Here is a 23039-nt window from a genome sequence, read left to right on the forward strand (position 1 = left end):
ATTCCTGTTTTCCCAGTACAGTGCTGTATATTAGGCACAAGCCTTGTGTCAGTGTATAGTAACTTGATATTGGGACCGTCCGGTCCCTGCACAACCTCTCACCCCCGGGGAGAATGAGAGAGCTGGCCGTAAAAGTTGTGGAAATGCAGTTCAGCTGTTCGCTCTGTTAATTTATTGGCTTCATGTTTCCTAAAACAAAGTGTAGATTGGTGGCGAGCGCGTGATAGTACCTGACACATAACAAATACTCCTGCTTTGCTCTTTCAAGGAGACTTGGAACCAATCCATTGAGCCGGTCTGTCCTAAGGTGACACCTAATTAAATTGTCTGGATGGCAGCACCAACTCCGCTATATCCCTTCCTCCGTGTTTCATTCCTTCCTTCCTCAGTGTACCCATTTCTCTCTCTTTTGTCTCCAACTTCTCTTTTTTACTTGGTTTTCTTTTTGTTATTACTGCCATTTCTACTTGCACCTCCATGTCTTCTTTCCTCGCTCTGCAGCATTGGTTTTAGTGGCTAATATTTACGACAGCTGTGTGTGTGAATAATTACCCCGGCATCTGCTGCAGGGTGATTTGTTTTATGGTGGAGGAGAGGAGCAAGGCGTTCAGTTGCCTGCCTGCCCACTGCTCACCAGCTCAGAGGCGAAGTCCAAATGTCCCCGCTTTCAATTAAAGCTGGCTCTTGATAAGGGCGGCCCTGTCTCCAGGATATTCATCAAGCGTCACCCCTGATAAGTGTTCTCTGACCCATCACTGTAATTTTCTCCAACATCGGAAGAGTGTACACAAATACACACCTATTCTTTCTCATTCTCTTGCTCTTTTCTTCTCACATTCTGTCTTTCTCTCACTCACTTAATAAACACAACAGCAAAACCACAGGTTTGACGTAGCAGGCTCCCCTTGGGCTAGTGTTTGTTTAGTGTTAATGCACTTAGTGTTTTCATCAATAGCCTTTTCCTGTCCTTCGCCTCCCTCTCTGAAATTGCAGTACAGTATTGTTGTGTGTTTTTATTAAATTATGCAAGGGAAGTGTCATAGCCCCTTACCCCTTGGATGTTTTCATTTAATTAAAATTGCCACACTCTCAACGCCGTGACGAGTGTGCGCTATTCTGCCTGAAATCATATGGACAAACCTAAACACGGCACTTGTTTCTAGAGAGTATGTCACCAATTCCCCATTTATCTTAACCTTTTTTTTAGCTGTAACTAATAGCTACTGTCTTTCAGTCAGCTGTTTCCAAAAGTATACATTTTTGCTGTACTTAAAAGCAAAGGGAATAAGGACAAAATAAAAAATCTGTATTACCTTAAAAAAGATATTCGTTGAGGAGATTGGCAGTCTTCTCGAAATGTAATCTTCTCAGCATTTGACCCTGTGCGTTACCAGTGTGGATTTTGCGGCAAAACGGATTGCTTTACAACATTAAAGATGAAGCTGTCTGCCAGTGCAAACACAAGTGAAGCTTGATTTTTCTGGAGACGGCAGATGGTAGAAAAAGTAAAAGACTGGTGAAAGAAACAAATTACAGATGAATGCAAACAAGCAAAACTCGCATTTCCAACAGCAGGATTCTTGGGAATCATCTTGACACGTGACAGAACATTTGAGAATGAGAAGATACTCAAACCCTTACGGTCGTGAGACAGCCTTCACCATGATCTCATCTTTTTATTGTAGTTATACCAAGGTACACCAATTAATTTGACAGTTGTATGTTGCTTTTTAAAATGTTTGTTGTTGCCAGCCTATTATCCTTTCAGAACAAAACAGTATTATTATAAATTCCTAATATATATATATATATATATATATATATATAGTCCTTTTTATTGTTAATAATTCAGTGTTGTAGCCAGTCTTCTGCTTTTGTAAATATGTGGAGAAACATGGACATTGACATTCTGTATGAATCTCCAGGTGGAGCTCAGTTGTCCTAAGGAGATGGCGTGGAAGGTGAACATGCACCGTGGCTACCTGGCCATCTGCCACCCAGAGGAGCAGCAGCTTAACTTCATAGAGCGGCTGGTGGAGATGGCCTCCAGCCTGGCCATCCGCGAGTGGAGAAGGTTGCCTCACATCGTCTCCCACGTTCACACGCCGCTGCTGCAGGTCAGTGCACAAAATACATGGAGACTTTTTTCCTGTTGAAGTGCTCCAGTTAGACTGACATGGCAGTCAGGAAGCCGAGATCCGTAGTTAAGGGAAGTCACTTTATTGTGATTAGCACTTGAAGAGATCCATTTCAAGAAATCAACAGTAGCCCTGAGACGATGTTGTGAACGCTCTTGTTGTTAAGTGCCTCCATCTTTCTCTCTCACATCATTTTGTAAAACTGAGATAGATGATTTAAAAAAACAAAAAAAATCCCAAAACACCTTTAAGCTTCTTTGATTCCACTACGAGAGATTACAATAGACAGGGGCAAAGATGAAAAAGAAGAAGGAGAAAATTGAAAAAGGTAGAGAGTGAACAGAATGGGGGGACATGGGGAGAAAGAGTCAGAGAGAGGAAGAGGAGGGAAGAGAGTTAGTTTAGAATGGCTGTAATTACTTCCCTGCCATCAGATACTATTTGATTAAATACCTGCAGCAGAATTACATTTACATGATGAATGGGACGGTCTGAATGAAGGTTAGAAATGGGCCATCAGCTGATATTAACAGATAATTGTGAAAAATATTGTATTGCCTAATTTATTTTGTTTTGGGAGATTTTACTTTGGAGCGGGGTGGGGGAAGGTGGGGGGGTGTTAAGTCTTCAGCACAACTCTGATTCACTACATTTATCTTTTCAAAATGGGTATTTGAATTGGGTGACTAAATTCCTTGGTCGTGTGTGTGTGTGTGTGTGTGTGTGTGTGTGTGTGTGTGTGTGTGTGTGTGTGTGTGTGTGTGTGTGTGTGTGTGTGTGTGTGTGTGTGTGTGTGTGTACGCATATGTGCAATCCAATTATTTACCCCAGCCAAGGGAAAACAAGCTATTTATTCCTCTAGCCAGTCAAGCGGCCTGTTGTAAATCTCCATTCCAAACTCTATATCTCACATTCACGACTCCATGAGCCTCGAAGAATAAGAAGCCCAGACTCTGCAAATACAGAACTGCTCAAATACCATTTGAATCAAGTTATCATCAAATCCCAGCTCTAAGCAGTGACCGACGATCAATGGATTATCTTCCACACTATCGATTATGAGGGTTGGCATTAATATTGATTGATGAGTAGTTATAATGGACTTATTGATTATATGTTCACAGAGTGGCTTTGGGCCAATCAATGAGGCTCTTTTTCACGGAATGAAATAGAAGCCCTAGCTTATCATTTTCCCATCTCCTTGTCCTAGTTTCTGTGCCATATCGGAGCGGATTAGCCATTGAAGTTATGTAGGAAGACATAATGATTTTCCCCTCAAAATTATTTCGGTGGCGTAAAAGCAATATTGCTCAACTGTATCTCTAATGCAAAATTGTTTGTAAAGTTTTCCGGGATTGTTGAGTATGAGTCTAAAGCCAGTGACCTAAAAGAGGACAGCCCTAGCATTGTATTTTGTCGTCATATCCGTCAACACCCTAACCGTAACAGTCTTCTCTTTCTTATCATTTCATCTTTTATGTTTGTATGTCTTGATACTTTTACCTTATAGTAATTTTTTCCATTAATGCAGCAGTCTAATGTCTTGCCATCATCTTTTCATCCATTGCCTGGTCTTTGTTCTCCACATCTAACCTAACCCTAACCCTAACCCTCACTCTCACGCCACCTCTTAACTAAATGTCTTAACTGATCTACAAACACTCCATATTAACCTTTTAACCACTATTTTTATTATTCTCCTCCTTAACACCTTTACATTTCTATTGATTAAACTTGTTTAGGATTTTTAATGAAGTTCAGCTTCATTGTGCAGTACACCACACACTGAAGACAACAAGAAATAATGGGAGAGAGATGAGGCAGAAAGGGACAAGATATTTTGAATGGCTCACTGTGCACACAAAAAACTTGGTATGCCACATGTCAAAACACCCTAAAGCAAAGACAGAAAACAAACAATTGACATGAGATATCTTAAACTTGAACAGTCACTGATTGACAGCAGATGGAAACCATGTGTGTAATGCAGTGCAAACTAAGCGGGACATTTGGCTAGCGGCATACATTTGTTGAGATGTGTAGACAGAATATTAACACGATTAAGTGCAGCTTGTACACTGTCTGGACCAAATCTTTAAAGCAGGCCTGGGGACACAAGATGTTAACTGTAAACAAAAAAGTTAGCGATTACAAGCATGAGAAGCATTTGGCTGCGGCTATAGATCTGCCACCTTGCATGCATCTTGTGCCATGTGAGTGGGGTCTACATACTCAATCATATTTTTACTTCTAATTCCCTCCCCCCCCAGGCGGCACAGCAAATCATTGAGCTGCAAGAAGCGGCCCAAATTAATGCAGGGCTCCAGCCAGCTAACCTAGGCCGCAACACCAGCCTCCACGACATGAAGACAGTGGTGAAAACCTGGAGGAACCGACTGCCCATCGTTTCTGATGACCTGTCCCACTGGAGCAGCATCTTCATGTGGCGCCAGCACCATTACCAAGGTACCACACACACTCTGACACACCCAGTATTGCCTCCAAGCTCGAGACCAGTGATATTGAAACACATTTTTATCTTCACGTGCTTGACTCTTTACACATAGTACGTGTATGCTGTGTGGTGCTGCTCTCATACCGACACTCTGAGATTGCTGCTCAGGTTTCTGCTAGTTCCAGGAAGGTGTCTCCTTTTAAAAGGCCATAAGTTACAGAACCCCCTCAGGGTCTCTGTACATTTCCAAATGTCAGCTCGCTTAAGCACTCTCTCTATCGCTGCAGGACACACACACACACCCACAGACACACACATATTTACCTTGCTCAGTGCTCTCTCCCGCGGTGACTTTGAAACCATTCAGAGAGGCAGCCACTGCAAAATGTGATGTCTCAAGCAACTTGAGCTCCAACTCGCACTGTGAGGCGCTGAAATAATGATGCCACTGGTTCTGCAGCACCATGCCAATGAAATCCACTTCATTTATACGTGACAGCCTTCAAACTTATGTTGAAGTGAAATGGAATTTTCTTGATGAAATTCATCGCCATGGCCCATTTACTGTTCAATACGTTTAGTGTCCCCAGTGCCCTCTTCTGCAATATGACACCAGAGCTTTCATACTGCTCTAAGTTCCACTCTTTTTGTTTACTTCTTCAAATGTGCCATTTGTATGAAGTGAAAAACATGTTCATTACTGTTTTGTCTGTGTTCACAGCCATAGTGACGGCATATGAAACAAACACACAGCATGATCCAAACAACAACAATGCAATGTTGGGAGTTCATGCCTCGGCTTCCGCTATCATTCAGTATGGAAAGATAGGACGCAAACAGGTACTGGTTTAAGTTTATGAGCCGTTTTAGTCAGATAAATAAATCAATAAGCGCTAATTTTGATTTCCTATAATCTCTTCAACCTTTTTTAATTGTTTGTAAAACCACAGCACACTGTTGTCTCCCCAGGGTTTGGTGAATGTGGCTCTGGATATACTGAGTCGTATCCATACCATCCCCACAGTGCCCATTGTTGACTGCTTCCAGAAGATCCGACAGCAGGTCAAATGTTATTTGCAGCTGGCCGGCGTCATGGGCAAGAATGAGTGCATGCAGGTAAGATGGAATGTGAACTTCTCTATACTATAATTCAAATTAGAGAATTAGTATTGCCTATTCATTCATTCATTCATTTATTTATTTATATATTTATTTGACCTATGCGTTAAGTATGGACGGATATGCAAGCATAAACCTACCTGGCTCTTACTCTGCCCCTATCTAATTTGAGCACATGGTGTTCTACTGATATAAAAAGAACAAAATTACTTTGAAAATAAGGTATTACCATGAACGGCATTTGCAAGTAATCTGTACGATCTCAATAACTTTGAGCCCCAGGATTGTTTGGTAGAACTCTGCCCATAAATAACAATATATTACAAATGTCAGTGTGTTAACGAGTGGGGTTGTCACGTTCAAAGTCACTCTTGGTTTTATTTTCTTGTAAGTAAGTCATGAAATTTTATTAGCAATATCACTCTCTAGTTTGTACAATGGAATTATGTGTGATCAAAACATGATGAAGCTATTGCACCATCATCTGGACTATGGTCATGCTTGCTCCAATTTGAAATATACAACCTCTATTGAAGAACAACACATTTGATGCAATTTAAGTACTTGGGTTGACTTTTGTCCGCAGTAGCCGGAGGCGGAGTTAGCGGTTCTTTGAGGGTGAAAAGTAGAAAGAGCTAGAAGTGTTTGGGTGGCTCTAGGTGACAAGTTATAGCAGGGAGACTTATAAGAGAGTGTAACTCAGGAGCTTGCGCTTAAGCCCATGGAGTGCTCTGATTAATAGAAGCAGTTCAGCACACCACAAGTCATTAAAAGTGCCAGTAGACACTCTTCTTTCTCTCTTCTATCTCATCTCCTCTGGTTCTCTCTGTCTCTCTCTCCTGCTACACATCGTTTGTCACAGCAGTACATAGGGGACACCTAATCAGAGGCTCACCATAATGGAAGTTTAGTTCCCCTAACACCTCTTTTCACACTTCTTAATGAACAAAGAGCAGTTTGTTTGTTTTTCATCTGTGATTATGGCCCTGTCTTAAACAGATTTATATATTTTTTTGTTGCGCAATTTCTCTCCCTGGACAACAACGAAAGTTTTGTTTGAAGTTCAACCTCTGTTCTGTACTTCTTTGACTGTTAGGGTTTGGAGGTGATAGAGTCGACCAACCTGAAGTACTTCACCAAGGAGATGACGGCTGAGTTCTACGCTCTGAAGGGCATGTTCTTGGCTCAAATCAACAAGTATGTCTATCAGTTGTCTGTTCATTGACTCCCTTTCCATATATGCACAAGCATAGTCACTTTGTAGCCAATCTTAGATTTGCTTCTTTCACCTTTTTTTTGTTTCTTTTTTTTAACAATCTAAATCTACTGTTCTGCCTGTCATTGTCATCCCTTTGTTCATTCTCACATTGTCCTCAAACTGTGTCAGTGGTCCCTGAACTCTGCGTGGGTGTCTCATCCTGTCATGGCAGTCATATTTAATCTGCACTTCTCGCCTCAGACTGACGCACCTCTGAGATGTGGTTACTAGGTAACCCTTGTGACGTGGTTTAGATGTTAAAGTACATTTGGTGTCTTAAGTTTGTGACAGTGTCAGTAATGAAATGTGTTTTTGGCTATAGGGGTTGCCTGTGGAGCGCACGACTGCTCTGCTGAGCCGTGCAAACCCACAGCCTCTATAACACCCTTTCCCCTTCAGCACCCCCCTTTTACCCATCATCTTTGACGTGACATGGCATCCTGAGGGGTGAAAGACAAATTGAGGAAGGCTTATTAAAAGTATATGCAGCTCAATAATTAACTCAACGCAATTTACAGGAATCTATGGGATCAGCAGAACTTGCCTCTACCTCAGCAGGCTTTATTGCAATCATTAAGTTTCCCCTACACCAGGGGGAGAATTAACAGCAGAGTGGGGGTTAAGGGTTGGAAGAGTGTGTATGTGTGTGCAACCACATGTGCTAAGGATTTTGGGATCATTCAATTAAACGGGTGTCAGAGATTTGACAGTCTGTTGGGTGCCTGCGCTCCTGTTGAGTCGGGTAGTAGAAATTGTTAATGTACTTTTAACACTGGCAAAGTGACTGAGGCAACCCCATTAAGTATTACTGGAGGGTCTTCGGCTCTGACTCCCATAGCAATCAAGCTCCCATTTCTTAATCATATGCCAAAATGCTTTTTATAATAGCACATTTTAATTGATTGGCTTGGGAGACATGTCACTATCAGTAAGTGGGAGAGTAGTTTTGGAAGCACTCCTAAAATGGAGGTCCATTTACCAACTATGGCTCAGTAAGACCTTTCCACTGACAGGCCCCTCTTCTTGTTTTGACTGCAGGGTAGTGTGTCTCACGGTGCCTCTTGCATCTTATTTATTAATCCGAGGCTGAAAGGTGTGTAACAATTATTCAGACTGCGTGCCAACGTGAGGTTAGAAGCTGCGTGGCGTGGTGAAAACGGCTGATGATTCAAAATATATTTCCCTGTCAGCATAAATGGTGCATTCAAAACTTAGCTCTCCTGCCAGATTTCCCCTGTCTTTTTCTTTGCCCGCTACTTAACAGTTTCTGAAACGAATGCTCGAAGCGAGGCTTCTAGCTGTGCCAGGATTAAAAATCCCAAGGAATCTCAAGTTTACCAGCCTGGAGATGGTTGTTCTTCACGGTGAACAATTTGTATACAGATAAATATAGCCATTACAATGAGAATTCTTACTTAACTGCAGCTCTGTCATTTCTAAAAAAAAATAGGAAGATGTTGAGCTCATATGTCACCCAGTATTACATGGATTGATCTGCACAGTATGATGAGGTTGGGTACACTTAATATTACATAGATAGCAACACGCCTGAACCCTTGGTGACATTAATTCATGCTGGGTTAAATGCTTACTCCGTAAATCCCGAGGGGAAAGGCCTTGAAGATTACACCAAATGAAATATGGTGCTTATTGATGTATAGGACATCATTAAGAATGTGATCATCATAATCCATTTCTCGCACACTTCATCTTTCTTTTTCTTGCGTTCCTTCACCCCCCCTTTTTCCGCAAGTATTGCATCCATCCCCCCCCTTCAGTGTTCCTCCCGACTTTGTATCTTTTTTCTACTTCTCTTTCACTCAATCCTACTTTGCCTCCTTTACCGCCAGCTACCACCCTTTGCTCCTTTTCCCTTCCCTTGTCTGTCCCTCACTCTCTAATGCTTTTCACCTTCCTTTCCTTCTTGTTCCAGGTCAGAAGAGGCCAATAAGGCCTTTTCGGCAGCAGTACAGATGCACGATGTCCTGGTGAAGGCCTGGGCCATGTGGGGTGACTACCTGGAGAACATCTTTGTCAAGGACCGCCAGCTTCACTTGGGAGTGTCGGCAATTACCTGCTACCTTCACGCCTGCCGCCATCAAAACGAGAGCAAGTCTCGCAAATACCTAGCAAAGGTGAAAAGGGAACTGGGAAGGGGCCTTTTTGTGCGATTATCTATGTTCAATGTTTGGTAGGCAACATGTGAAGACTTATTATAAAATGCTAATACTTTTTGTTTGCTTTGAAACTGTCATGTCAACAATCACTTCTGCACCTAACCCCTGTTTCTATAGGACCAGTAGCCTCATTTAGGCCTTGTTTCAGATAGGGTCCCTTTAAATTCCCTAGTTCACCGACCCCATCGCATTAGTGTTGCTGATGAGAAAAAAAAGACATGACTTTTTTCACTCTTCTCAGAGTCTGGAACAGGTACAATCAGAGAGTAGTAATTTGATTGATTACAGTCCAGTGGTAGACAGTGGGAATGGGTTCCCACAGCCAGATCGATGGTGGAGTGAAGGCCATCATCTAGCACAGGTGGGTTAACAAACTAATGGCCTCCCCTGATGCTCCAATCTCATGACCCTCTACATGGATTGACCTTTCTCTAGCAGTCAGACCAATGCTACCACACTCACCAGTTGAGTAAGCCTTGTCCAGGAGGTAAAGAGGTGGGCTCTTTGCTAATAACCATCCCACCTTTGTACGCAGACACACACCAACTCATTCAATACAACCCCCTCCCAAAGGTTAGCAAAGAGAGACCTCTATTTTCTCTGATAGTTGGTAAAGCACTGAGCCGTGCTGTGTCATACTGTACTCACTTGAGGTGGTTCTCAATATAAAGAAAAGAGGCAACATCAAATAAGATGATCACAACACAAAAAGCAAGAAAATAAGGGCAAATATAGGGCAATTCTTGGTACATTTTTGCTTAATTTGAACACTTGTGCAAACTAGATTTTTTTTTTTTCCCCCTTCAATAATTAACAACTTTGAGGGGAGGGGCTGAGAGATTATGAAAATGTACTAAACTGCTTGCTGGGTCTCTGCATTCGAAGAGCCAATGGAGAGTGGGATTAGAGAGACAGATCCGAAAAGAGAGCAAAAGACCATCTACCTCTGTGTGTCAGGCTGGATAAACAATAAATATGGTCTTGCCACATTCAGTGTTAGCATCAGGCATTGCTTTCGTCATCTGTCATCACCGGCATTGTTGGATAGCCTGGTTGGCAGTGCTTAGTCCTGATAGGTGAAGTGAGATGACCAGTCATTATCTGTAATTATACACAATCTGTGTACCAGGGTTGGAGAAATCCTGGGGGGGGAGCTAAGTGGGGCTAATGTCTTCATCATAATGGAGATGCACACACAAGCACACCATTGGAGGAGAGATCACCTCAACATTGGCTCAGCTTTGAACATGGTAACATTTACCAAGATGTATCCTGCAGCCCCACTCCTTCTGTGAACAGAGCCAGGGAAGCAGCAAGGGTCTGATTAATGATAGAGACCTTACCTCTTGCTACTTAGTGTCTTACAGGAGTTACTTTATTGTTAAATTTATGGAACATTTTAACGTGACTGCCTTAAGTGTTGCATTTAGTGTTTTTTCCTCTTTTCCTTACTTGTCCTCACCTTCCCCCCACCCTTTTCTCACATTTTTTGTGTTCTTGTTGCATCTGCAGGTGTTGTGGCTCCTCAGCTTTGATGACAAGAACACCCTGGCAGATGCTGTGGACAAGTACTGCATTGGAGTCCCGCCTATCCAGTGGTTGGCATGGATACCGCAGCTCCTGACCTGCCTGGTCGGTTCAGAAGGAAAACCTTTGCTCAACCTAATCAGCCAGGTGAGTCCTTACAAAACTCCATATCCCATAGTCGGACCTTGAACCCAACTGAGCTTAAGCCAAAAAGCTCTTGGCCGGTTTTCAACCAGTATAACATATGTCAGCAACAACAGCTTTGACAAATAATTTTACCATTCAGAATATATTTGAAAACCTTCTCTTCCCTACCCTTGTTTCATTTTTACTTGTCTTCTTCAGCTTTATGTCTGGATGTCCGCTCCACTCCTTCATTTTTTTTCTCCTGGCTTTCTTTACCCATTTGTGACTACACATCTGGCTGGTGTGTGTGCGCAAATGATTGCTCATGCATGTCTTCCTAATCAAAATAAATTAACTGCATTCACGCCAAAGTGGCCTCTCTCCTGCTTCCTATTTACCAAATTAAGCATTCAGATTCTTTCACTGTTCCGTTTACAGCGATTTATTGGCTTTCACCAGTCCCGGGTGAATTGGTTTTAAAATTATTTGTTCAAGAAATGATTATAAAGTTAATGTCGTACGCATCCGCACTGCAGGAACAGAGCTAGTAATTAAACCAAGGACTAATTTGCTTTGCTTAATGGAGTATTATTTCCGCACAATTTGAAGAGGATGATCTTCAAAGAGTTTAGAGCGCTATAAGAGCTATAACAAACCATCCTCTCAACAGAGAAGGAATATTGTATAGAGGATATGAGGGAGAGTGTGGTGGAGGATAAAGAGGAGGGGCAGGGTTTTAGAATTGGGCAGTGTAATAGAATGATGTAGTATCATGGAAAGCCAGAACGTGTGTGATAAAGTGATGATTATTTTCCTCTCATCCTCCTCACTTTTGTAGCATAAAGTAGAAAAACATCACACTGATGGTTTGTTGTTAGGCTCATTAACAAGCTGGTTTAATGCAAGTTAGCTTTTAAATAAAATCAACATAGCGCTATAAATATACTGAGTCATATTGTTGCACTGTTAGATCCCTTTTTTATCCCTCTAGAGGACATTTAAATGGGACATCTGGTTTAGAGTTGTGACCTTTTAGTTACAGTTGAGTCACATAAACTAGTACCTGCTTTTTACGTGTAAATGAATATATGTCAATGGGTGACTGTAGAAATTTGCCACGTATCCAGTCCTCCCTCCAGTCTGCCTCGTCACCCTGTAATGACTGAAGGGCAAACGGTTGACACCCTTTTCTTCATCCTTGTTTTTATGTTGAGAGAGAGAGCCACATTTTAATGCGGGGCAGGCTTTGTCTCTGCCGCTCAAATGAATTATTGAGAGTTTCTCTGCGGCGGCGGGATGTTTAAAAAACGTATGTTGAAATATTGATGAAGGTGAGGAGAAGAGCGCCTGTGGGCAGGCGGGAAGATGAATCAGAAGTTAACAGACTATCCCAACACCCCTCCTTCACTGCCTCCTCCTTTTCTTCCACTCTGCCTCTTCCCCTCGGCCCAACTCAGTTTTGCCAAAATATGACAGTTCATTAGTGGGCCGATCTCTTGTACCTCCTCTTCCTCTCTGCCTCCCTTCCTCTTGTATCTTTAATGCTGCTGTTAGCTGCCACCTACAGCTCCATCTTCCCATTTTTTCCTGGCTCTAGTCCTTCAATTCTCAATCTCAAACTTGTATTTTTCACTTTAAATTTCTATATTTTTTTAAGCATTTTGAAATTCAATTAAATTAAAAAGAGAATTCCAAAATTTACGCATTTACTGTTTATATAGTTATAAATATTAGTGACTGAAAAACTGCAGAGTGTAAACATTTACAGGATACTGTATATGTATAAGGTGTGCACATGGGCCTATATTCAACTTGATAAATCTGCAGTGCAGTTTTCACAGACAGACAAACAGACAGATTGATTACTTTATTAACCCCAGCAGGGAATCTTCACAGCCAGGTATTTAAATACAGTTACAACATAAAACACTATTATTAATGCAGTCACAATACAATACAAATGCACTTAAAAATGGAGGAATACAATACAACTACATTGGGGCTACATAATGGATAAGGTGCAGAGAGGACACACGGCAAGTATATTGATGTGTATATAAAAGTGAGTGAAATTATAATAATTATTCTGGACTGTTAGTGGTCACCCAATAGGGGCATATGAGTTATAAAGTTTAATGGCAGCAGGCATACACATATTATCTTCACAGATATTGGTAGTTTTATACATATCAGCAAATTTGCAGGAGGAGGAGCTGACAATAACTTATTTAGAGTTTTTCATGACTGTGGCTTTTTGCACTGGAAGCATTGTACATATTGCTGTGCTTTAGCCACCAAAGAGCATTTAAAACTATTTGGTGGTGGCTGAATGTGCTCCATAGCTGCATTAGCTCACCACTGAGGAAGTGTAAAGTATTATCCAAGATGTACTTCAAATTTGATAATAGTTTTTGCTCTTTCCTTTTGTATCGTCTCCAGGCTGTCCAGGCTTAGAGCTACAACAGCAGCAGCCTCTTTCACCAGTTAGTTAAGCCTGTCTGTCTCCCCTGCCTCAGTGCTGCCTTTACTGCACACCACCACTGACTGAGTGTCCGTGTTGAGTCGTGAGTTATGTGGATTAAGAGAGCGTGAGTGTCTTGAAGAATTTGAGATCTGCTGAGATCTAGAACAGCTCTTTTTACGTTTTCCACTGACTCTAGAGAATTATAGTATGTTCTATTTAGCTGCGGGCCAGTCCATTCTCACCCTCGGCAGCTTTAAACTTGAGCTAGTTCTTGTCTAATCTTGATTTGTGCAGTTCCCTCTGAATCCCTCTGAAGACCTGAGCTAGATGTCAGAGGAACGTAGATCGAGTCAGAGGAAGATTAGAGGTTCCAAAATCAATTTAGCCTTTAGGCTGAATTATGAAAAAAAGCTTCTTGTCTGTTTCTATCTTTCGCCTTGTATCCCCCTCCACCATGGCAGGACCCACTTTTAGTCATATTGAACAAAGTTTTGTTGTTGAGATGTAGAGGTATCTCTTTCTGCCCTGCAGCCATATAGAGGGTCTAAAGGGATCAAGTAGCTCTGAAATTGCAGCCTATGAAATTGTGCTCTGTGACCTGAAATAACCCTGTGGTTTGGTCTTCCACCAATATCCAGTGAGCCTTAAGCCAGGCTCGCAGATCTCGCCCACCTAGAATTACAATATTTTTTTTTTACAGCCTGCTATTGTTTGTTCTTTAGTCTTTATCATGACGAATTTTTATTATATTTTACATCATTACAACAGGATATACCATGGCGAAGAGCAACATGAGTTGTCAGACTATCCCACGTTTTAGGAACAAACAACCTAGTTAGACATCATTTCTAGACCACATATTGGCAGATGAGACAAAGAGTAAGAAAATGTTGACTGTAAGCCATCATTTAGTAATAGATTTTACTCTCAGATTATACAAATGTTAAAAAAACAAACTGTTCTTTGAGACCACCAACATTGGTAAACTCCCACAAAAAAAAGTGTGTTTTACTTCTGGTTATAGTTACAAAAACGGCAGATTTCTGTTCTCGCCTCTGTAGGATTTTAGGGAGCTTTGTCACAGCTCATGTTCTAGGCACATGCTTTGTGCAGTCAAAGTGACAGCCAAATGTCACACACAAATATATCACCGTCGTGTTAAGTCTACCTCTCTCGTTCAAAGGGTGATTTACAATTTCTGTGTGATGTGTCGCAGTGGTCGCCCTCGTGTGTTAGAACGTAATTTGGTGAAAAGTGTGGAATATGTACTGTAGCTACATAAAGGGGGTGTTTTAGAATCTGCTCAGAGCTTCTATTGTCTGTTCAAGATGCTTAACATAATCCAATCTGAACTTGTAGCACAACATGAATAATTACTGAATAAAACTGAAAAATACTTACAGAGGGTGCTGTATCAAGTGTATTGGTTTGTGCATCACTCTCTAAAGGAAGACTGATCTGCCATATGCTGTCACATTATAAACTAAACTGTATGCATAGACCATGTTTTGTGCCCAGTATGATTTGTTGGTATCTACATTCACGATTTTGTGTACAGCTAAATTTGCTTAGTTGTTTTAGGTTAATAAATAAACAAAATAAACTTAAAAAAGGAAATATTCTTCCAGCTATTTACCTTCTGAATTCAGGTTTATCTCTTTGACCAAACTAAGACCAGCTTAATCGCCTTGTTAACTCATCATAAAACACACCTCATTTAGACTCAACAGAAACAAAGTAAAACTCACCAAAACCGCCTTCGTTATTCCTTCCGCGTGTTCAACAATCACCAACTCTGGTTTGGTCGAAATAAAACCTTAATTCAAAAATATGTCAACTCTACCTGCTGTTTTCCCTGCTGTCTCTCTGCCGTTGTTGGCCTCTTTGTGCTCCAGGGTTAGCTCTCTGAACTCACTTGTTCTCGGCAGCCAGACCATTAAATAAGCAAAATAAAATGACAAAAAAAACTGGCAATGTTCTCAGCCAACTGCAGATTTATTGCCTAACCGTCCACTTTTTCAGTGAATACAGAATTTTGATTTCCGAATATGATCTATCTTGGATGCTGTTCAACGTGCTTTACGGCTACAGTAACTAATCCTACCTTCTCAGTGAACTGTGACCTGAAACAGATATGTTCATTATAGAGCCCGACCGATAAAAGATTTTTAAGGCCGATACGATACAGATATTTGGCTATTTAAAAATCAGATATTCCGATGTATTGGCCGATTGTATATTAAAAAAAGAAACCCGTAACAAAACAGATCTCCCTAACATATCATTAACATAACATAACATTATTTGTAGTTATTTATGAGTTCTCACTAAAATAAGATGATAATACTTTGTATGTCACAACTGAACAGAGGAACATCAAAATATATAAAAGTTCTGATAAATAAAATCTATAAAAATACAAACTTAAGTCCTTTGAACAAAAACCCATTAACAAAAAAATAATCGGTGTTGCCAACAGGGACGCCAACACGCATGACATGATTGACCATCGGCTTTTATTTTATTTTTATCATTTATTTGTCATTATAAATGATTCTGATTTATGAATATTTAAAAAAAATATATCTTTTTTTATCAGACATTATAAATGTTGATACCAATACTTAAAGAAATGCCTGAAATCAGCCCGCCGATATATCAGTCGGGCTCTAGTACATTTTTCGCCACACTGAATTCACTTATCAAAGGAACCGTACTCCACCAAGTTTGGGTTGATTTTTGCAATGTTTTCACAAATTTGCAATCTCTTATTGTCTGGCTTCAACTGTTAATGTTCTCAGTGACTTTTCTTGAAAGTCTTGAGGGCAATTTCATCATCAGTCACATTTGGTTTTGTAATTCAGATAGGACGTGTTTTTAACCTCCCTGACTCAAAGCTTCAATCGCACCCTCTGTTACAGCAGAGGTCTCTGGTTGTATCATCTCATATCGTATGATCTCAATCTGACACATATGCACAAACAGGATCTTGCTGTCCTGCTCTCTCTCTTCACCTCCCTTCTCTCTCTCTCTGTCTGCCTTCTCTCTCTCTCTCTCTCTTCCTCTCTCTCTCTCCTTTGCCGTCCTAAGGGGGAGTCTTTGAAATGTAATCTGTGACCCTCTTTTATCTGCTAGGTGGGACGAGTGTACCCCCAGGCAGTCTACTTCCCTATCCGCACCCTGTACCTGACGCTCAAGATCGAGCAGAGGGAGCGCTACAAAAGTGGTAAGTGAACATGGCTGGCTGTAGTGTGTTGCCACTTTAGCACACACTGAACATTATAAGCTCTGTTCTACTTCTTCCAGTTAATAAATGTAAATGAATGTATAGGGGATGAAAATGCTTTTTTTTTTTTTAAAGCATATTCTCAGTGATAGATAATTTCCCCCAGTGTTACTCTGCACCGCACATCTGTTCTTCTGTTCTTAAGAAAACTGTAGAATTAGCTTGTTTGCTTTTCAGATCCTGATTACCCCCTTTTTGTTTTTCTTTCTTCTCTTTTCTTTTTGCCTCCTGTTTTCTTTCTGTCACTCCTGTCTCCCACTCTACCACTCATCCTTTTCTCTTACAACACTCTTCTTCCCCAGATGCATCTGGACAACAGCAGCCCAGTTCAGTGGGGGCCCAGCCTCACTCAGCGGCATCTGACCCCGGGCCTATCCGGGCCACTGCCCCGATGTGGCGCTGCAGCCGGATCATGCACATGCAGCGTGAGCTACACCCCACTTTGCTCTCCTCCCTGGAGGGCATTGTGGACCAGATGGTGTGGTTCAGGGAGAACTGGCATGAAGAGGTAAGAAGAACATAGATGCTGGTTTATTGTATGTCTGACTTTGTTGCTACATGTTTTGTTTTTTTTGTGGATCACAGGGTGAGAAAATAATACAGCTGATTTTGAGAATGTGAATACATCCGTGCATATGTGTGAAAGTAAGTCGGAGTGCACGTCTTCTGTAAGTGTGTATCACGCCATCTGGTCAACCAGATGACCCTATTCTCTCTGGCAAGCTTACACATGTCCAAGGTGACTTGTGTCTATGAATTGGTCCTCACTGTCTCCCATTCCCTGACTAAACTAGTGTGTTGTGTTGCTACAAGATTATTTTTTATTCATTTACCTTTTTAATCGATAGGACCGCTGTAAACGGGAAAGGGGGAAGACAGAGGGGGACGACATGCAGCGAAGGGCCGTGGGACTAAGCTGATCCTTGTTACACGGGTGCAAACTCTACCAGGGAGCCCCAAATCCTTTATTTATTTTTTTATTTTCTTTTTGTTGACTTGCATCACCCATTCAGTCAGTAGTTTTCCCCCCTGTTAAATGTGCGGAGGTCAGTGCAGAAGGTAATCCTGACATGATTGCAATTGCTAAAAAAATGTATTAGCCATGCGAGGCAGAATCCACGGAATGTTGCCGGTCTGTGGGCGGAGGGGAACACTGGGAGAAAGAGGCAGCAGGAGAAAAGTCTGAGACAGGTGATGGATGGGTGCAGTGAGCGTGCAGGATGGGCAAAGGGATGTACGGCCAGACGTTTGTTGGTGTGTGTGTCTGTGTGTGTCTGTCTGTTTGATTACCTGTGATACTTTGGGGCACTCAGCAGCAGCTGTAGGCTCTATGCTTTGTTCCACTGGGCACACAGAGGCAGAGGCATGCTATGCCATCATCATCTTCCCTCTCTCCCGTTCTTTGGTTAATGTATGACATTGCATCGCTGCACCCTTTGTTCCTTAAGAAATGTGTTGGTCTCTGCTCCTTCTCCTGTGTTCATTGAGGACTTTAAGTTATAGAGTACGTCCATTTGTTGCAGACATCTGACTCAACCGATACTTAAAAATTAAATGATTTGGATTGGAGAAAAATGTTGGTGCATCTTTTATTAGTATTATCACATGTATAATGTTTTCTGACTATGTCTCTTCCTTCCTCTTCTTTCTGCAGGTCTTGAGACAGCTGCAACAGGGCCTGGCGAAATGCTACTCGGTGGCCTTTGAAAAGAGTGGTGCCGTGTCCGACGCCAAGATCACACCGCACACACTGAACTTTGTCAAGAAGCTGGTTAGCACCTTTGGTGTTGGCTTGGAGAACGTCTCTAATGTTTCCAACCTGTTCTCCAGCGCTGCTTCTGAGTCGCTAGCCCGCCGGGCCCAGGCCACAGCACAGGACCCTGTTTTTCAGAAGATGAAGGGACAGTTCACAACAGGTTGGTTGGCTTTCAGAATAAACTCACATCAGACTAAATACATATAGAAATGTACAGAACAGACAGAAAGAGAAACAAGCATCAAAGAGCTCTTTCATTTTGCAGACACTTGTCCCTTTGCCTTTTGTGTTTTACCTTTCCAACTTAGTTGTCCGTTTGCTTTTAGTTTAATGGCTGTCAGTCATGTTAATTTTTAGCGTCGCTGCTTTGCAACTTCATCATAACACTTTGAAATTAGAAGAGACAAAAATAAAGTGCAGTTCTTCAGGTAAAACCAGCTGCACCTAGCTCTTTAACCTGAAGCCTGACATCAGCCACCTTTCAGCAAACAAGAGTTGCATTTGTGCTACTATGTCTATACTAGTTTAAATGACAAGACCGGTCCCCAACTGGCCACTGTAGCGATATATTAAACCGGTTATATTATATCTGCTCCGACACTTGTGCTGTCCGTTCAGACTGCACTGTCGCTTGGAGCAGCTGGAGCATTGGTGTTCTGCGATGTAATTAAGGTTTCCAACCACATGATTTGATTTAGGGAGGGGTTGGGGGTGGTGACTGGTCAGAAATAGGTGTGTACGTGTGTCAGTTTATGTCTTTATTACACTGTGTGTGCACACACCCTCACTGGTTTTGATTATACACCAGTCAGTTGCATTTCTAATCTAAGCTGGTGCAGCACGGTAGTGATGATCTCAGCAAGCACAGAGTCTGTCACAGGTTTGATGAAATACAGCAGAAGACTCTGAGGTGTCCTGCCCCCGCTGACTCTTTTGTAAGAGTTTGGTCTTTAGTCTTAGTAGGGTTTAAAAGTCTGTAAAACACCATTTGTTACAGTACATCTCTTCACTGATACTGTAATGAAATTGTTTTATTTCTTTGCAGCTGTTTATATGTGTATGTACAGTTTCTGTGTGTGTGTGTGTGTGTGTGTGTGTGTGTGTGTGTGTGTGTGTGTGTGTGTGTGTGTGTGTGTGTGTGTGTGTGTGTGTGTGTGTGTGTGTGTGTGTCACATTTACTGTATATACACATAAACAGCTGCAAAGAAATAAAACAATAGTATTACAGTAACATATGTATGTATATACAGTATACTGATATATATACATATACACAGGTCCATCCCCAGTTTTGGATTAACCCATTTCAAAGCAAACATTCTGTGGTATTCATGTGTATGCTTGTAGGGCAATGATGAAGCCTCCAGTCATTGTGGCCTGCATGTTCAGATTCATACGCAAGCTGAGGAATCCAACAGGTGCAGTTCTTGTTTAGCCAAGGCCCCCTCTGAGACATTTTTCTCAATCATTCTCTTGTTTTTGGAAGACATGTTTTCCTACATTACATAAGGGAGTTGAACCGCAGTTCACTGGACCGGGTTTAAGCGGGGACCGTCTGCAGCCTTCCCAGCTTTCAGCATTTAAATAAACTGACTTCTCACTCCTGCGGACTGACTGCACATACATGCTCGCTGAATTACATTTGCAGTAAACTGCCCAGTGTCCCCAGCCACTCCTCCCTCTCCTTCCACCTCCCCCTCACGGCTCTTTAGTCTCTCCTGTGCTTTTCCCCTCCACTGGTCCACAGAGTGGCCAATAGAGCTAATGTGTTTGGCCCTGGGATAGTGGAAGACAAGTACTATGAGTAAATGAAAAGCAGCTAGGGAAAAAATTATCAACTCACTCAGAGAGAAAAATAAGGGTAAGCTAGAGCTGATGAGCTTATACAATTACAGAGAGGAGCATGGAAGATGGAAGACAGGACATTAGCAAATACAAAACATTGGGAATGAGAGTCTAAGAGGAAACATGAAGACAGGTGGGGTGGCATTAGTGAGCAAAAGCATGGGAACGGCACATGGACCAACTGAATGAACAACACAAACAAGAGTGAGCGAGACCCGGAGCGAGCGCCAGGCTGATAAATCTTACCAGATGTTGCAGTGCCAGCTGTGCTCACGCAGCCAGGCATCACCGGGGCTTCTGCGTCGCAGGGTGCCTGCCGACCATCGCTACCCAGCTGTCCCCACAGCGATGTGGGAGCAGGGTCGACAGAGACTGAAACCACACAAGCCTTCCAGAGCGGAACAAACAGGGTTTACAGAGCTGCTGAGCAGCCAAGCTCCCATTCCCCGAACCACGTTAGTGGCTCACTCGCTTTCACAGGGTTTGTGGGCTGGAAAATATGGGTTTATGTGTGCACATATAACATTTGGCAGCAGGGAGGCATCCAAATCCAATTACGGTGAATGCTATTTGCATGAGTAACTGTTTTTGCAGTGGATCTGTTCCAGATACTTTTGTCAGAAGAGTTCACAAGTTGTCTTTTTAATTCTGTATCCAATGGACTAGTCATTTGTCATGCTGAAATGACATTTAGCATTGTTAAATGTTACTCAATGTATAGCGATTTGGCTTAGCACCTATGTACCTTCAGTTGGTTGTTAGTCATAAGCTTTAAATATTATTTTCAGAAAGCCCTCTACGCCCATACACGCTGCTGTTATGGCCGCTGACAGCTCCCTAATCGGAATAATAAATAAATAATAAAGTTGAGTTGACTCGATCCCAAAACATGCATTACTACAATCCCACATTGAGTCAGGAACAGGGCAATACATGAGGCAAAAATGGTTCTATATACAGATGTGGCCCACCTCACCAATTCTAGAGCCTTAATTTCAGCCATAATGCTGAAGTGCAGATCATCTGCTGTAATCTGTCAAGTAGGCTATGGTCTCGCTTTGGCAGACCCTCCTCTGCAGCGCTGTAAAGGAGGGTCTGGTCCACACAGCATCCCGGGATGGGAGAAAAACAGGCTCTGGTTTATAAGTATTTCTTTAAACTAATTCACAATTGTCATGGGCAGCGCTAAGCCACGGGAAAAGCCACTGTGCCGCTGCAAAATAGCCTCGGGAAGGAATTTGTTTTGGTGGAACGTGTACAATCAAAAGGTGTTTTAGTCATGCAACAGAAAACTCAAATTGGACAGACAGTCCAGCTAGCTGTCTGGATTTACCCTGCAGAGATTTGAGGAGCAGTTAACCATAGTCCTCAGAGAATAAAATTCCAACACAAACAAAACGGAAAGTAACTGACATCCAGCTAAAATAAGTGAAATCCGGCGGTATTTCCGTTGGCAACGGAGCAATCATGAAAGTGGAAAGTCATGGATATAGACTAGGTAGGGCATAAGACCAGCCCTGGTTGCTACGCACAGGTCAGAGAGCAACTTGGCACACCACACACTCTCTTAGCATTATATTCTTCCAGCTAGCTGACAGAGCAGGGATCAAAGATGAGTTCAGGGGAACTGAAAATAACTCTCTTGTGGTCTTGCTGTATTGCACTTGCCACGTAACACCCCTATATCTCCCCTCAGAAACTGTCTGAAGGTTTAATATTGGCACACTATAATGGCACTATTAGCTGTAATTAGAGCTCAAAACGAGGTGAAATATGGGTTATTAATTGTTTCAGGAAAGGCGTCTGACAATATCTTTACTACTTTAAATATGCAGATGTTATTATGAGTTGGAAAAACATAATGCCTGGGTCTTGTGTGCAGCTTTCTCCAGATGTGAACCGGTAAAATGTTTTATATCTGATAAAGATGGAATGACATTACGTTATTGCTTCAAGGGCTTCGAAGGAATCGAGCATGCCTCGCTTCTTCTATTTGTAAGCATTATACACTTTTATGGGGCTGAATTGTTGTCGGGTTGCAATTCCTCAGGACTGTTTCAATTTTACCTCTGCTACCGAGGCAGGTGAATTGCAGGCAGACCGATAGCGAAATAGGGCAACTCGGAAAAGAACATTGGCTGTTTTAAAGGGCTTATTTAAAGTATTAGGAGGTTTCACTCTGGGAGAGATTGAATGGGTTTGAAATGGCAAGGCCTTGCAGTTTCATAGATTCATTATAACAGGCTGCACAACAGGGTGTACAGAAGTGTGTGTGTGTGTGTGTGTGTGTGTGTGTGTGTGTGTGTGTGTGTTGGTGGTGTGTGTGTGTGTGTGTGTGTGTGTGTGTGTGTGTGTGTGTGTGTGTGTCTTTACAGAGATGTCCTGGGGGCTTTGCTCTAAAATGGAAAACCTGTCTGGCTCACTTCCCCTCCTTCCGTTGTTATTGCTGCAGCTCATCACAATATGTTATGTGCAATATGAGTTGTGACTTGAAACAGGAATTTAATACTTTAAGACTCTCATTTTTATAGCTCTAATTTAATCAGCTCCCAGCCTCCACCAGGGAGATTTAAGTCGATAGAGCAAACATTTCTCCTTTTGCTGCCTGCATGCAGTGAATAACTTATCCATGAAGTTCCCTTAAGCAAGGCACTTCACCGCACTGCTGGGAGTGGAGTGGCCAACAGTGCAACACAATATTTAGATTCGACTTTTCCCAGGTGTAAGTTTGTGTAACTACTGCTATCCCTAAGGCCATCACCGTGTTCTTAGTCCATGTTACTGTGTAAACAACGGTGTTGCTAATACCCAGATCTCAATTTAATTCATCTTCACTGTTGAAATGTCATCTCACCAATGCACTTTCAATTGTTATTTTTATCGTGATT

General features: G+C 42.0%; 1 protein-coding gene and 1 long non-coding RNA gene across 2 annotated transcripts in view; one reads left to right on the top strand and one right to left on the bottom strand.

Annotated features, from left to right (window-relative positions):
• trrap (transformation/transcription domain-associated protein) overlaps window positions 1-23039 on the top strand; it is a gene marked incomplete at its 3' end in the record, with an annotated part of 91364 nt that overhangs the window by 61110 nt on the left and 7215 nt on the right. The window contains 10 exon segments of the mRNA XM_032502770.1: window positions 1926-2117; window positions 4409-4604; window positions 5315-5433; window positions 5563-5709; window positions 6809-6909; window positions 8904-9105; window positions 10660-10821; window positions 16400-16490; window positions 16853-17058; window positions 18205-18466. Coding sequence (XP_032358661.1) covers window positions 1926-2117; window positions 4409-4604; window positions 5315-5433; window positions 5563-5709; window positions 6809-6909; window positions 8904-9105; window positions 10660-10821; window positions 16400-16490; window positions 16853-17058; window positions 18205-18466 — 1678 coding nt within the window.
• LOC116671468 (uncharacterized) lies at window positions 17384-20624 on the bottom strand. The gene is made up of 2 exons (XR_004327278.1): window positions 20398-20624; window positions 17384-18430 (listed from the first exon to the last, which is right to left on the bottom strand). It is a non-coding gene; the product is annotated as an uncharacterized LOC116671468 (long non-coding RNA).

This window comes from Etheostoma spectabile, chromosome 21 (genome assembly GCF_008692095.1).
Source record: "Etheostoma spectabile isolate EspeVRDwgs_2016 chromosome 21, UIUC_Espe_1.0, whole genome shotgun sequence".
Classification (NCBI taxonomy): domain Eukaryota; kingdom Metazoa; phylum Chordata; class Actinopteri; order Perciformes; family Percidae; genus Etheostoma; species Etheostoma spectabile.